The 15,554-nt window shown below is 43.2% G+C and overlaps 1 protein-coding gene across 2 annotated transcripts in view; it reads right to left on the bottom strand.

Moving 5' to 3' along the window:
* The window catches only part of COMMD10 (COMM domain containing 10), a 558,588-nt gene that overhangs the window by 519,928 nt on the left and 23,106 nt on the right, over positions 1 to 15,554 (bottom strand). For both annotated transcript variants that reach the window (XM_040343852.1, XM_040343862.1), the window contains exon 3: positions 5,260 to 5,370. In XM_040343852.1, coding sequence (XP_040199786.1) covers positions 5,260 to 5,370 — 111 coding nt within the window. The remainder of the gene's footprint in view (positions 1 to 5,259; positions 5,371 to 15,554) is intronic.

Raw genomic sequence — 15,554 nt, 5'->3', positions numbered from 1 at the left:
ACAAAGCTGAGGGATCATCATCAGCATTCCAACTTTACAAAGAATGCAAGAAGAAATGTAAGGGTGCAATCGGGGCAGCTAACATAGAACATAAATAGTAAGAAAAGGAGGTCAGATCATATTGGTCCCATAAAGAATGATGAAGGGAATCTGGTTACTAAGGATGGAGAGATGGTATTGAATGTATTCTTCTCCTCAGTCTTCACAAGGGAATCGGGGGGCTTCAGTAACCAAAACTGCAATGTTTATCCTCATGACAGGTCACAGGAAGCACCCTCATGGCTAACAGAGGACAGGACAGAATTAGAAATAGACTTGAAAAATGTAATATTAATAAGTATGCAAGCTCTTCGAGGGGATGATAAGGGACTATATACAATATTTTAGTAATGAGAACGGTATCATTAGCAGTAATCAGCATGAATTCATGAAGAAACCTTCTATGAGGAGGTGAGCTGCCATCTAGATAAAGGAAGGCCTGTACAGTATATGTGGTGTATCAGGATTTTGCAAATGCATTCGATACAGTTCCCCATAAACGTTTACTGTACAAAGCAAGGTCAGTTGGCATGGACCCAGTGCCGGGACAAGGTCATCTGGTGCCCACAGATGATGGGATCTATACTAATGCATCAATGACAGTGCATTAACCCCCTTCCTGCTGCATATTACCAATACCATTGCTAATTAAGCAAATGGCTCACCTCTGTATCCCCCGTCCACCTCTGTACCCCCCAATCCACAGCTCACCTCGGTATCCCCTGTCCACCTCAGTACCCCGATCCACGGCTCACCTCTGTATCCTTTCCGTCCACCTCTGTACCCCCCATCCACATTCACCTCTTTATCCCCCTCCCTTAAACCTCTGTACGCCCCTCCTGTACACCTCGGTACCCCCTCATTCACCTCTGTACCCCCCTCCCGTCCACCTCTGTACCCCCACATCCACCTTTGTACCCATGTCCACCTCTGTACCTCCTATCCACCTCTGTACCCCCTGCCCACCTCTGTACCCCCATCCACCTTCACCTCTGTACCCCCATCCACATTTACCTCTGTACCCCCCCATCCACCTTTGTACCCCATCCACGTTCACCTCTGTACCCCCACCATTCATCACAGTGGACTCGGCGGTGCATCACAGTGCAGGCTCTGGCTTTCAGACCCAGCACACAGCCACAACACCTTACTCGGCTCTGTGCTACACGGGTCTGTCAGGCGAGGGTGGGGAGGGAAGAACACAGAGCACTGCTCTGCTTCATTCCCTGTCTCCAGTCCGCAGTTAATGACAGAGGGAGAAGCGGGACGAGCGGGCTCAAGCACATGAAGCCTGCAGCTGTCCCACTCTCCTGTTATAATGTGGCCACTGCTTGGGAGCGCAGGGGGGGGGGGGGGGTCGGCTACCCCGGGAAAACTGCGGGCAACGCAGGGCTTAAGTAGCAGCTGCTTTGGGCCCCACGGCGATGACAGGGCCCAGGGCAGCTGCTCCTGAATGAATGAATGAATGACTTGTATAGCGCAACTCATGCGAACTGAATCGCCTCTGGGCGCTTTTTTTCCAGCCAGAGTCAGCTTGGCTGGTGCGGTCATTTTACCCCTTAGGATCGTGACAGACTTGGGACAGACAGTCATACACACAGATATACATATATATACTGGGCCAATTTGGACAAGATCCAATTTACCTACCAGCATGTCTTTGGAGTGTGGGAGGAAACCGGAGCACCCGGAGGAAACCCACGCATGCACAGGGAGAACATGCAAACTCCAGGCAGATGGTGTCGTGGTCCTGGAGGAAGTCTGCTATTGGACGAAACGGCGTAGGGAGGAGCGGCGTGCTGGTGTCACCATTTGTGTACCTTCACTGCCATCCGGAAGGACGAGCGGTACTAGAGAGCCGGCCGGCTAATTTGAATAACAAAACGCCCGATTTTATCTACTAAAATGTGAGTGCAACTGATGTCCTAAATAAATATCCTTTTTACATTGCAATACTGCTCTATGTCGGCTTTTCTTTCCTTCTTTGATTATCATCCGTGGGGTGACCTGTTGGAGAGTCTCATTGCTGTACTGAGGTGGATTTGCTGGATAGCCTGAGAAATACCAGTGGCTGATGAGCCAAATGCCTATGTGATCTCTTTCATTAGGGATCCACATAAGTCGGTAAGCAGATTAGGAATAGGAGGTGGAGGCTTTCTTCTGTTCTTCTAAACAGACACGGTTTTCTGGGACACTGTCAGCACTATTTCCTGTTGATTTGAATGTGCACGGAGATTGAATTCCCTATGAACTCATTTGGATCTAACATATGTGTTTTGCACAGGGCTTAATGCATGCACATGTCACCATTTTTTTATTCTTCATTTTTTTTCACATGGACTTTTGAACAGCTTCACTCATATTGATGTTATACATTTATTAGCTATGTATGTTTCATCTCTCATGCTATTATTGTGATCATCACATCTGATTCATTGTTCATGCAGCGCAGCTTACTTTTTATTATATTCTGTTTGTGTTTATCTGACATTTATTTGCTGCAGCAGCACACCGTTGTTTGCTGATTTAATTATCTTTGGGAATTGGTCCATCATTTAAGGACTACACATTCCTAATCCTCACAGACCAGCGCAGTATTTTTCCACATATAAACTGCTCCTTTTGCTCTGCGTTAAAGACGGCCCTGACTGCACCCCCCCCCCTTCCTCCAGTAAATGGTCCAGCCCAGGTCATCCGTCCCTTCTGCTCACCCCTTGTACTGGCCCTGAATGGACCATAGGGTGAGTACATGGATTGAAAATTTGCTACAGGAGCGAGTTCAGATGGTAGTGATAAATGGAGAGTACTCAGAATGGGCAGGGGTGGAAAGTGAAGTCCCCCAGTTTCTATCCTGGGACCAATCCTATTTGATGTATTCATAAACGACCTGGAGGATGGGATAAACAGTTCGATCTCTGTATTTGCAGACGATACTAAGCTAAGCAGGGCAATAACTTCTCCACAGGATGTGGAAACCTTGCAAGGAGATCTGAACAAATTAATGGGGTGGGCAACTACATGGCAAATGAGGTTTAATGTGGAAAATGTAAAATAATGCATTTGGGTGGCAAAAATATGAATGCAATCTACTTACTAGGGGAGAACCTCTGGGGGAATCTAGGATGGAAAAGGACCTGGGGGTCCTAGTAGATGACATGCTCAGCAATAGCATGCAATGCCAAGGTGCTGAAAGCACAGTAAACAGAATATTGGCTTGCATTAAAAAGGGGATTAACTCCAGAAATAAAATGATAATTCTCCCACTCTACAAGACTCTGGTCCGGCGGCACCTGGATTATGCTGACCAGTTCTGGGCACCAGTTCTCAGGAAGGATGTGCTGGAACTGGAGAGGGTCCAGAGAAGGGCAACAAAACGAATAAAAGGTCTGGAGGACATTAGTTATGAGGAAAGGTTACGAGCAATGAACTTGTTTTCTCTGCAGAAGAGACGCTTGAGAGTGGATATGATTTCAATGTACAAATACAGTACTGGTGACCCCAAAATAGGGATAAAACTTTTCTGCTTAAGGGAATTTAATAAAACACGTGGCCATTCACTAAAATTATAAGAAAAGCAGTTTAACCTTAAACTGAGTAGAGGGTTCTTTACTGTAAGAGCAGTTAGGATGTGGAATTCCCTTCCACAAGCAGTGGTTTCAGTGGGGAGCATTGGAAATGTAAAAAAAACTATTAGATAGGCACCTGAACGACCACAACATACAGGGATATACAATGCAATACTGGCTGGCTAATATTTTTTTTAGTTGGATAATTGTATTGGAGTGCACCAAATGGAAATTTTGGGGCCGAAAACAAAAACTGAAAAGGATAGCTTTAAAAAAATATTTTTTATATATATATATATATATATATATATATATATATATATATATATATATATATATGTGTATACAATTGTATTATATTCTACTCTTTTTTTTAACAAGAGAATATTATATTCTACTTTTTAATTAATATTACCAATTTACATTATTATGAATATAAATTTTTGGCCATTATTGGCACTACTATTGCAAGAAAAGCTAAAAACAAAATGCAGTCTGCAGTCTCTAACCATCTCTTGTATCATGTCCTCAGTCTCTAACCATTTCTTGTATCATGTCCTCAGTCTTTGACCATCCCTTCTATCATGTCTGCAGTCTCTTACTTAAACACACTGCTAATAGTATTAGCAAAATGTAATTTCGTTAAACCTCTAGCAGACATGATACAGGAGATGGTCAGAGACTGCAGACATGATGCAATAGATCAATTCAGCCTCACCAGTGTCCGTCAAATGCAGCCTCACTAGTGTCCGTCAGATGCAACCTCACCAGGGCCTGTCAGATGCATCCTCACCAGTGCCTGTCAGATGCAATCTGCCAGTCCCCGTCAGATGAAGCCTGCCAGTGCCTGTCAGATGCAGCCTTGTCAGTGACCGGATCAGAGCGGCGATCTCCCGCTGTGTCACAGAGCTGGATTTGAATTTTCTGGCTGCAGTAACAATGTCCCGCCTCCTGTGATATGTCAAACTGATTCAATTTCCCGGCATTTGATCAGTGTGCCGTCTATCACATGAGGCGGCCACCCAGACAATTTAGCTCCGTGATGCAGGGAGATCGCTGCTCTGCGTATGGAGGAGGGAGGGAGGGGAGGACTGGGGCCTGCCAGGATGACCCCCCCCCCCCAATGGGCGGCACCCATGACTCCATTATCAGCACCTTTTCTTCTATCGGCCAATGCTGAAAACACAGTTTTCGGGGGATAATTTTTGGTGGCCAAAATTTCGGTGCACCACTAAATTGTACCCAATCCATTCTTCTGACTATATATTTGCTTGTGGTCTGATTGACAGTCAATAATGACAACTGTACATTTCTGTATTGATATATTCGCCATGTGACTTCTATCCGTACAAACCCCCAAAAAAAGTCACCAGAGTTTCTTTTTCTTAGCAGATGTCTAAAAAGTGGTCATGGCTTTGCATCATCTATAGTAAACTACACTAGATTTAGAACATTTGTTAAATGATTTTCAATAAAGGAACACTTCATTATTTTCAGCTGCGATGTTCTTACAGAAAGCAATGGACAGGTTTTATAAAAAAACTGCAAAATACTTAAATATAACAAAAAAAAAGCAGAAGCGTGACTTTCTATTGATGTCTCCCATAATATACACTTTGAACAAATCTTTTATGGCAAGGAGGAATAACTGTACCTGTTCTAAAATGAACGAGATTGTCTCCAAGACTAATTTCAGATTTTGTTTATCAAGTGAGAAGGCAAATTGAAGTTTTTCTTCTTCCTCTTCACTAAAACTCTGTTCTGCCTGAAAAAGAAAAAATGGAAATAATTTTTACATTTATAAAGCATGGAATAAATCAATAGAGTTCCAAAAATTAAAATGGCAGCATGTATAAACATTGTACATTTGTTACAAAAAGATAGACTAAGGGCTCTTTCATACGGGAGACCCGTTCAGGTCCGCCTGCCAGTTTTTTTAGGCGGACCTAAACGGGTGCTCCGTGCTCCTCTATGGAGCCGCGGATGTTAGCGGTGACATGCCCGCTGACATTCGACCCACTCCGATCCGCCAAAGTGTGACAGGGGAAAAACCTACTTTTCCATCCGTCTGGCGGATCGGATCGGGTGAACACAGACAGACGGTCCGTGTTCATCCAATCCCCCCATAGGGGAGAGCAGAGAAAAGACAGGGCGGGCCCTGCACAGTGTGCGAGGACCGCCCTGTCATCTGCCGGCTCAGCGGGGATTAACGGAGCGATCCCTGCTGAGCAAGCGGAGGTGCACGGGGGGGATCATTACTGATCCGCCCTGTGTGAAAGGGGCCTTCGGATACTTTATATTTCTATACACTGTACATTTTTGGTTATTGTACGAACATATCTTGACCGATGTATGCATCAAAAATTTAGAACATTTTAAATAACAATGATTTGGCTAATGAAAGAAAAGGCAGACAAACTGTAAAATGAAATAAAAAAAGTTTAGGTCTCCATAATCTGAAAAATAGCCAAGGTGTCAGAGACTCCAGACTTCCTTCATTATAGAAGGATACCTGGAAAATGGAGAAAGAAAACGAAAAACATAATCAGGAGAAAGGTTTGTGAGAGTAAAGAGCTTATGAGATAGGTGCCTCACAGCACAACAGCCTCAAGTAGACCTCTCTCCCCAAAACACAAAATTCCCTGCTGCATGCATCTTTTTGTGCTGATATGAAAACATGTTTTTTAATCTCCTCCTGCCACCTCCCTGTGGCCTTTTAAGCAGGTTTATTTGTTGGGAGGCGGGACAGACTAATTACCTATATTGGTACCTTAAAGTCCCTTTGTACTCGCTCTTTCTTAGTTGAAAGAACATATTAATGGTTTGCCTAATAGAATGGAAAAGAGCACGTCAGCAAACTAAGTACAAGTCCAATGGGAAGCAGGAAAAAGTCAAAATGAAATAATTGTTAGACTTATAATTAAAACAACACACCTAAACCATGATACCTGACTGCAAAGAACAGAATACATGAGGGACAGGATAAATATCTGTTGGCAAATTCAAAGACATATACCAAAAGTGTGAAAAATGGGAATCATACCAATAAAATAATGTAGTACTCGCCCTATACATGAGGGGGGTGTTGTATAAAAATACCTACTAACAGACATAAAAAAATAAACAAGACGACACTACACACCAATCTGAGTTAACTACAAATGTATTGAGCAGTAGGCTCAAAAAGTATTCAAAAGTATATGAAACCTAAATATCTCCATGTAAGCCTAAAAACCGTCTACTTCCCCCTGTAACCCCTCCCAGACTGGAACCATGACCACCCTCATATGTTTTGAGAGGGATAAAGATACAGTCCCAAATTAATTAAACCATTTGTGAACTGTTCCACTAAATTTGTCATATATCAAATCATCTGCCCATGTGGAAAAATGTATGTAGGGAAAACCATTAGGGAATTTCAGAAGAGAATGGGAGAGCATCTTACGAGTATTTCTACGAAGGATGTTCCCAGTGACCATACATTTTAGGGATATACATAAAGCAACTATTTCAGTGTTACAATGTATGATCATTTATAAATTAAAATGATCCAATAGGAGGGATGATTGGGACAAAATTTTATTACAAGAGGAGGCAAAATGGATCTTCCTTTTGAATTGCCTTATCCCTGAGGCCTCGTACACACGACGGGACATGCCCGATGAAAACGGTCCGCGGACATGTCCGCTGGCGGATTTTGGTCTGATGGCTGTACACACCATCAGACCAAATTTCCCGCGGACAGCGAACCCGGTGACGTGGCCGCGCCGTCGCCGCGACGATGACGCGGCAACGTGCGCGACCCTGGAAGGTCAATGCTTCCACGCATGCGTCAAATCACTCCGACGCATGCGAGGGCTTTTGGCCGAGCAGACATGTCCGGTGAGTCGTACAGACGACTGAACATGTCTGACGGACAGGCTTCCAGCGGACATGTTTCTTAGCATGCTAAGAAACATTTGTCCGCTGGAAACCTGTCCGATCCGCCGGAAAATTGTCCGGTCGGCCGTACAGACGACCGAACATTTCGGCGGAAACTGGTCCGACGGACCAGTTTTAGCAGACATGTTCGGTCGTGTGTACCAGGCCTAAGGTGTTATATAGTGACCTGCCCCTGCAGTGCTTTTTGTAGACGTGCCATAGGTGTATATATCAATATGGACAATAGTTGATGACAATAAGCTACCATGTGACCTATTTGTATCCTCAATTATGCTCAAACTCTGGACTTTCTGGGCTCACTCCTTATAGAATGTTTGCCTATAGAGCATGCATGTCTACCATTAAGTTTGAGTTTTAAATATGCATATTGATTCTATTATAACTATGTGTGATCCATACAAGATAATTAGGTTACAAGTTTTTTTTGCCTGCAAATGTGTTTTTATTGGGTATATATAGCCGTGCATGTGATTAGTTTCCAAACCTTTACATACAGTATGCTTTACCAGACCCAATGAGTTAGGAGGGGGGGCACCCCCTTTATTACAGAGTGTGGGTCTGGGCAGTAGGAAAAGTTTATAAGTGTCTTTTAGTGGGCTGTGCACTTTTTTGAATTGCTTTCACTTCACGTTATTAGATTAAGGGGTGGAGCTTAGCCCTATATCTAGAGAGTGACAGCTGACTGTCCCATGTGTCCTGATGAAGTACAGACACTCTGAAACAAAACATGTAAAAGCAGGGATCCCCCCCCCCTTTTTTCATCTGGCCGCCTGACCACCCCATCTCTACAGGGAGTTTGGGTCTTCCATCATGGCTTATCCAACTGAATGTCTATGGGGTTACCTCATATGGAGAAACCAGCCATGCATGATTGAACCAGCTGAACAGCGCACAGAAGTGGAGTAATTGAAATTTGGCAGGACTTTTATCATACACAGGAGTTTGGAGAGACCAGCCACACATGATTGGAACAGCTGATCAGCATACTGCGCACAGAGCACGCAGTCATACACAGAAGAGTTGCACTAGCTGGGCACAGCAAAGTGGACTTTATTTCCATCTACCTACTTGGAGGGGAGCACGAACGAAGGTCTGTGAGTATTCCTGACAACCACACCAGAGTCATAAGGTGTTACCACTGACAAGTTGAGGTTACCTGGTTCAGGTTGGAAATCTCCTTGTCCCAGCTCACTGTCTTTACTGCTTGCCTCTCCCAGTTTCCAATCGCCTGACACCAGTGCGCTCTATTGCAATGTATATCATGCTGTTATAAACTGTTACATCTCTGGTCTCCCCACTCATTCCTCCATAGATTATTCAATCAGCATCAAGTCATCAGACTGTCCTTCGCTACTAGCGCAGTAGCTGGATATTGGTTTTTGATCTTTCTGCAGCCTATTGGATCCCATGCCTTGCCAATGATGGACTCCCTCTGTGACTGACTGCTACTGTGGGTTAAGTGTGTACATGGCTAGCTGCCACTTGTGGTTAGGCTTGTATCTCTGTCCCATTTAGTGTAGGCGTTTCATTCACCCATTGTGGCTTTAAAGTGGAACAAGCACCCAGTGGACACGAGTGTAACTCCTGGTCTTTGGTGGAGTGGGTAAGGCTCCCCTTTTTTGGTGTGTGGGGGGGGGGGGGGGGTTTGCTTAGGAGAGAGTGGGCTCAGCTCCATTTGAGACTGAATCATCATCCCTCTCAACATATGAGGGTAGTCATGGTTTCAGTCTGGGTGGGGTTACAGGGGGAATTAGGAGGTTTTTAGGAGTACATGGAGATATTTAGGTTATATATATATATATATATATATATATATATATATATATATATATATATATATATATATATATACACACACACATACTTGAATACTTTTTGAGCCTACTGCTCAATAAATTTGTAGTTTACTCAGATTGGTGTGTAGTGTCTTCTTGTTTTTTATTTTAGGTCTGTTAATAGGTATTTTTAGACAACAACCCCCTCATGTATAGGGCGTGTGCTAAAAAATTTTATTAGTACGATTCACATTTTTCACACTTTTGGTATATATATACGCTTTGGTTTTATAACCACTATATGGTAGAGTCCTGCAATTTGATACCAACTTTTGTACTTGCCCAAAGCATGTGTCAGCACACGCTTTGTTGTAACCTCCACCATGGGGGGCTTGTGATTAGGTGACAATGCAGCCGCACAAACGGATAACAGTTCTCACCCTAAAACAGCAAGTGCCTAAACAATGACCCCTTTGACAAGATCATCAGGTAATTTTTGTTGGTAAAAGCTTAAGATTGAAAAAAAAAAAAAAAGGACAAGATGAAAAAAAACTCTTAAAATGGCATGCCATTTTAGTGATTGGGTTTAGATCTGTAATAGGAGGAGCTGCAATTACTATGTCTCCATAGTGTACAGGATACTCTTTCATGGAACAATATCATTTGTACTCATTTTAGCAAAGCATCAACCATGAGCTTTATCTCAACATTTCTAAAGTAAAATCAGAGGAGTAGATTGAGTTTCACAAAGCTTGCCCGCCTTACATGATCAAATCTATCATTTTATATTTGTATTTAGAAAAAGGCATAAATGCAAAGACCAAGCAATTTCCAACCCATTCAAACCTAATGTCAGTTATTTGTATCTTTTAGGCTGGTCATGAAAATCCTCTAGTGATAATCCCAAGGCTCAGATCACATAACAAATCTGGAAAATAAATGGTCTCTGAGGGATAATTGAGATTCTGATGGGGCTGAATTCATCAGTCTTTCGCTGCCTGCTAGAATCTTATCTTGTTCTATTCACTGATACACTGAGTGGAATTTAGATGCATCAACTGAGGATCTAAAGTCATTTAAAGAAGCATTTAAAAAAGCATTTATTGATCAGACCAGAGCTCAGTACACAAAGCCTGTTTTTTTCAAAAAAAGCAAAATACAAGAGCTAACTTTCAGTGAAGTTCACAAACATTATATGATTACGTACTTTATATTTTCACGCAATCTCACTAATCAGCTTTGATTATATTCCTCTTTTTTTCTAAACTTCACTCTTTAGGCTTAGGTTTCATTCACAATGGTATGGACAAACCTGCCTTTATAAAGACATTGCTAAATGCATGACATTATTTTAAATGGTGTAATTCACACTGAGCGATTACCTGTATATAGCTACCTTTAATTAGGCTGCATTTGGAGGAAACAAAGTACATCCAAACACACGTAAATGTAAGACAATTCATATAAAGGCAAGTTCATCTAAATGCTGGGGAATGTAATTCGGGAAGCATAAGGTTTGTGTATAATACATTCCATATATATATAACATACACAGTGCGGTACTAAACTGACCACCTCATCATTATCACAAATGCAAAAGCATTCATAAAAAAAATACTATTCAGGTAAATAATTGTATAAAATACAGAAAGGAGGGAAAAGTCCACCAAATGAGTCCTTGCAAAATATTAAAAGCTTAAATATGCTCAGGGGATGATGTGCAGAAGAGGAAGAACCATCACCTTCACCAGATCACACTGCCTCTTACCATAATGATTTTACCCTTCCAAGGGAATGGCCAAAAACACAGTTTAAAGTGATTGTAAAGCTTTAAAAAAAAAGCTTTAAAATAATAAACATGTTCTACTTACCTGCTCTGTGCAGTGGTTTTGCACAGAGTGCACCGGATCCTCCTCTCCTTGGGTCCCACGCCGGCGCTTCTGGATCCTCCCTCCTGTCGGGTGCCCCCAAAGCAAGCAGCTTGCTATGAGGGCACCTGAGTTGAGCCGCTGCTCTGTGTCCATTCATGCACAGAGACAGGTTTGCCCCCCTATCTGAGGATTTGAGAACAAAAATTGTGGAAAAGCATGGACAATCTCAAGGTTACAAAGTCCTTCTCCAGAGATCCTAAAGAGTCCACTTTGCAAAACATTGTCCAGAAGTTTACAGGATGAAAGAGGAAAATTTGATCAAAGAGTTTGCTTACCTAAGAAAGCCAAAATACTTTTGGGAGAATGTGCTGTGGACAGCCGAAACAAAATTACATCTTTCTGGTAAAGCCCATCATTCCACTGTTTTCAGTAAAATAAATGAGGCCTTTAAAGAAAATAATACAGGCCCAGATTCACAAAAGAGATACTCCATCGTATCTCAGATACTCCGTCGTACTCCGTCGTATCTCTCAGAGTATCTATGCGCATAGATATCCCTAAGATCCGACAGGTGTAATTGTTTTACACTGTAGGATCTTAGGATGCAATACCGCGGCCGCCGCTGGGGGGAGTTCGCGGCGTAAACCAGCGTCGGGTATGCAAATTAGTAGTTACGGCGATCCACAATGGTTTTTCGCGTTCGCTACGTCGCTGCTAGTCTAGTTTCCTGTCACAAAGTTAGTCGTCGTTTTTGGTGCCCTAACTTTACACAGCACACATATGTGCTGTATAAAGTATGGCCGTCGTTCCCGCGTCGAAATTTGAAAAATTTTCCTTCTTGCGCAAGACGTCCGGGAATACGGAAGTACGCTACGCACGTTGCCGTTCTAAAAAATTTGGTCATTTCGTGCAAAGCACGGCGGGAAATTAAAAAGGGAGCATGCGCAGTAGGTCCGGCGCGGGAGCGTGCCTAATTTAAATGGCACACGCCCCTTTGAATTACGCGGGCTTACGCCGGAGGCTGCCGGCGAAAGTTTTCTAGCAAGTGCTTTGTGAATCAGGCACTTGCGATGAAAACTTGCGGCGGTGTAACGTATCTACGATACATTACGCTGCCGCGATTCTACGTGAATCTGGCCCACAGTCCCTACAATCAAACATGGTTGAGGTTGTGTTGCTATGAATAGTTAGGTGATTTTATAGCATATTTATTGGTTAGTCAGATTGCATAGTTCGATTTTTAGGATCATGCGATAAGAAGCTACGCTCTCCCCGTCGATATGTAAATAAACCAGTCGAATTGCTTTAGGACACTAAGCAGAGAACATGATATGATATACAGGAAATTGGGGGAGTTTTGGACTCTTTGAAACAAGCATGTGGAGAGACAAAGAGGAGAGTTGGTTTGGAACAAAAAAGGACGCAGATGTGTGCTGGCAAATGGAGGTCTTTGGAGAAGATTTGACGTTTTCCTCGATGGAGGCGGAGTAAATGTTTAGTGTACATATTGCATACATATTGTACATGCTTATTTTACTAGAAAGGATAATTAGCTTATGCATGCTGTAGGTATATTCTGTACTAATTGTGTTTTGTTCAGTTGTATGTGTGATTTTTCTGTTTAGTAAAAGCATTGATACACTACAGAAGTCTAAGCTCTCTTGGCTTTTACCGCAAGAACCTTTATTAGACACCAAGTAAAACAGAGGTGTGCTGATGTTTTGGGGTAGCTTTGCAGCTTCAGGCATTGGATGTTTTGACCATGTGCTTGGCATTATAAAATCTGAAGAGTGAAGACTATCAAAGAATTCCGGGGTGCAACATTGGGCACAGTGTCAGAAAGTTGGGTCTCCGTTAGAGGTCATGGGTCTTAGAGCAGGACAATGACCCAAAGCACACATCAAAAAACACCCAGAAATGGTTTAAGACAAAGCGTTGGAGAGTACTGAACTGGCCAGCAATGAGTCCAGATCTAAATCCCATAGAGCACCTGTGGAGAGATCTCAAAACTGCAGTTAAGAAAAAGAACCCTTCCAATCTGAGAGACCTGGAGCAAAAGAAAAGTGCTCCAAAATTCCAGTGGAGAGGTGTAAGAAACTCATCGATGGTTACAAGAAGCCATTGATTGCAGTTATTTGTGTGTGGGTGTGTTACCAAATATTAAATTGAGGGCGCCAATAACTTTGTCCAGTTAATTTTTGACGTTTTTCATGGAATGTATCAGATTTGGCCTTCCGTTTCTCGACTTTTTTGTGTCATACCAAATACAAACAAAATAAATACAACATGAGAATGCCTAAACAATTGTAAATTCAACAAATTTCTGGGTGAAGTGGTGGAGTATCTGGCAGAAATTCAGGAGTGACAATATTTTTGGCCATGACTAATCCTAAACCCTTCTTATGGGATGATATTAACTTGCAAAGCACTGGGTTTTAAGTAACTGCAATCTTCTCTTAAAAATACGGTTATAATTTTTTTCATCACATTTGTTTTTCAATGCTGCTGATCTTCTTCAGCAAATACTTATCAACAAACATACATTCCAACAACAGCAACAAATCATTCCCCTGAGAGGGCTTCCCTGGTGGTGACAATGGTGGAAAATACCTCTGCAAAGAGTTTCAGCATAGCCACATACAGCATAGTCATCCCTGGAATCACATATTAAAGTTGACAATGCAGGAGAAAAACTAGGAGACAAGGACAAAACATTTTCATACCATAACAAGGACCACCATGGTGAGACCACCAGATTATATTACGAGGAGAAAGTGTTAAAAAAGGGGGAAGAAAAATATTAATAACAAACATGTCACACTTCTCTGCTCTGTGCAAATGTTTTGCACAGAGCAGCCCCAAACCTCCTTCTCTCGTGTCCCCTGCCAGCGCTCTACGCCCTTCCCCCTTGCCTTGTGTCCCCATAGCAAGCCACTTGTTATAGGGGCACACGTGCGTGCTCGCTCCCAAGCCAGTTCTCTGTGTCCATAGCTGTGGTTGACAGCAGTGGGAGCCAATGGCTCCTGCTGCAACATCTCAGTCAATGAGGAGGGAGAAACCTGGGAGAGCCGCCGCTCTCATGCACTTTGGCGGATCCAGCTCAGGTGAGTAAAAGGGTGGGGGGGCTAAAGAGAGAGCTGCACACTGAACACTGAAGAATGCATAAGGGTAAAAGAAAACTTCAACTTTAAAAAAACACTAAAAATAACTATTCAATTTACACTGATAGGTTTCAGTGATTGGGTGAGATCTACTTTAACCAATTGCCGCCCGCCAATGACAAATTGACGTCGGCAAAGTGGTTTCAATATCCTGAGTGGACGCCATATGTCAGTCTGACACCCCGCAACACCGATCTAGGTAAAGTGTCTCTCACGGAGACTCTTTACCACGTGATCAACCGTGTCCAATCACGGGTGATCACAATGTAAACAGGAAAAGCCTGTCCGACACGAGTAGAGGAGAGCCGAACAGCTGCTCCTGTGACAGGGGGGTTTGGCATTTCCCTGGTGGTCTAGGGTGGCATACCTGGTGGTCCAGTGTGATGGCCATCCCTGGTGGTCCTGGCGGCATCCTGGTGGTCCTGGGCGGGCATCCAAGGGGGGGGGGCTGTGCTGAAAAACAATCAGCACAGACCCCCCTGTAAGGAGAGCAGCCAATCGGCTCTCCTCTACTTGCGTCTGTCAGACACGAGTAAGGAAAAGCAAATCAAAGGCTCTTCCTGTTTACATCGTAATCAGACACGGCTGATCACGTGGTAAAGAGCCTCTTTCTTATTTTTTTTACACTGTCCCTTTTTTTTTTATGACTTGTTAACAATCCCTTTTGACATTAATAGGCAACAACAGGGACTCTTTATGGAGGGATCCCTCCTTTGTAAGTAAAAGCACTCAAAAATGCCATGTTTGGCTGTTTTGAATACTGTCCTTTTTTTAATTTGGCGCCTTTAAGGCTCCAGTAAACAAAAAGTGATGTCAGGGCGTCACTTCTTTCGGGTCTCCGGCTAGCTGGCCGACATCCCTGCTGGTCGCTCGGGCCTCCCGATGTGATGGGAGAGCCAGGGTGTACCATGGAAGGCGGCGGGCGTCCCCTCTCGCTGCTTGCAATAACAGCTGAGTGGCTGCTTAGCCGCATCGGTTGTTATTACAAGAAAGTCGACCGTCGGCTCTAAAAAACAGTACAACCCCTTCAACCCAAAGGCCACATATTTGTGTAACGTCGGTAACGAAGGGGTTAAGATAATAAAAAAATTGGTTGTTATTACAACATTCTTACCCTGAGATTGAACTTTTACAAACGGTACCCGTTAAAGCTTATCGCACAAATCCTACTTTACGTGATACATGCTTAACACAAGGGAT

Source organism: Rana temporaria, chromosome 1, assembly GCF_905171775.1.
Source record: "Rana temporaria chromosome 1, aRanTem1.1, whole genome shotgun sequence".
NCBI lineage: Eukaryota > Metazoa > Chordata > Amphibia > Anura > Ranidae > Rana > Rana temporaria.
The sequence above is the reverse complement of the archived record's forward strand: the minus strand, read 5'-3'. Positions and strand labels throughout refer to the sequence as shown.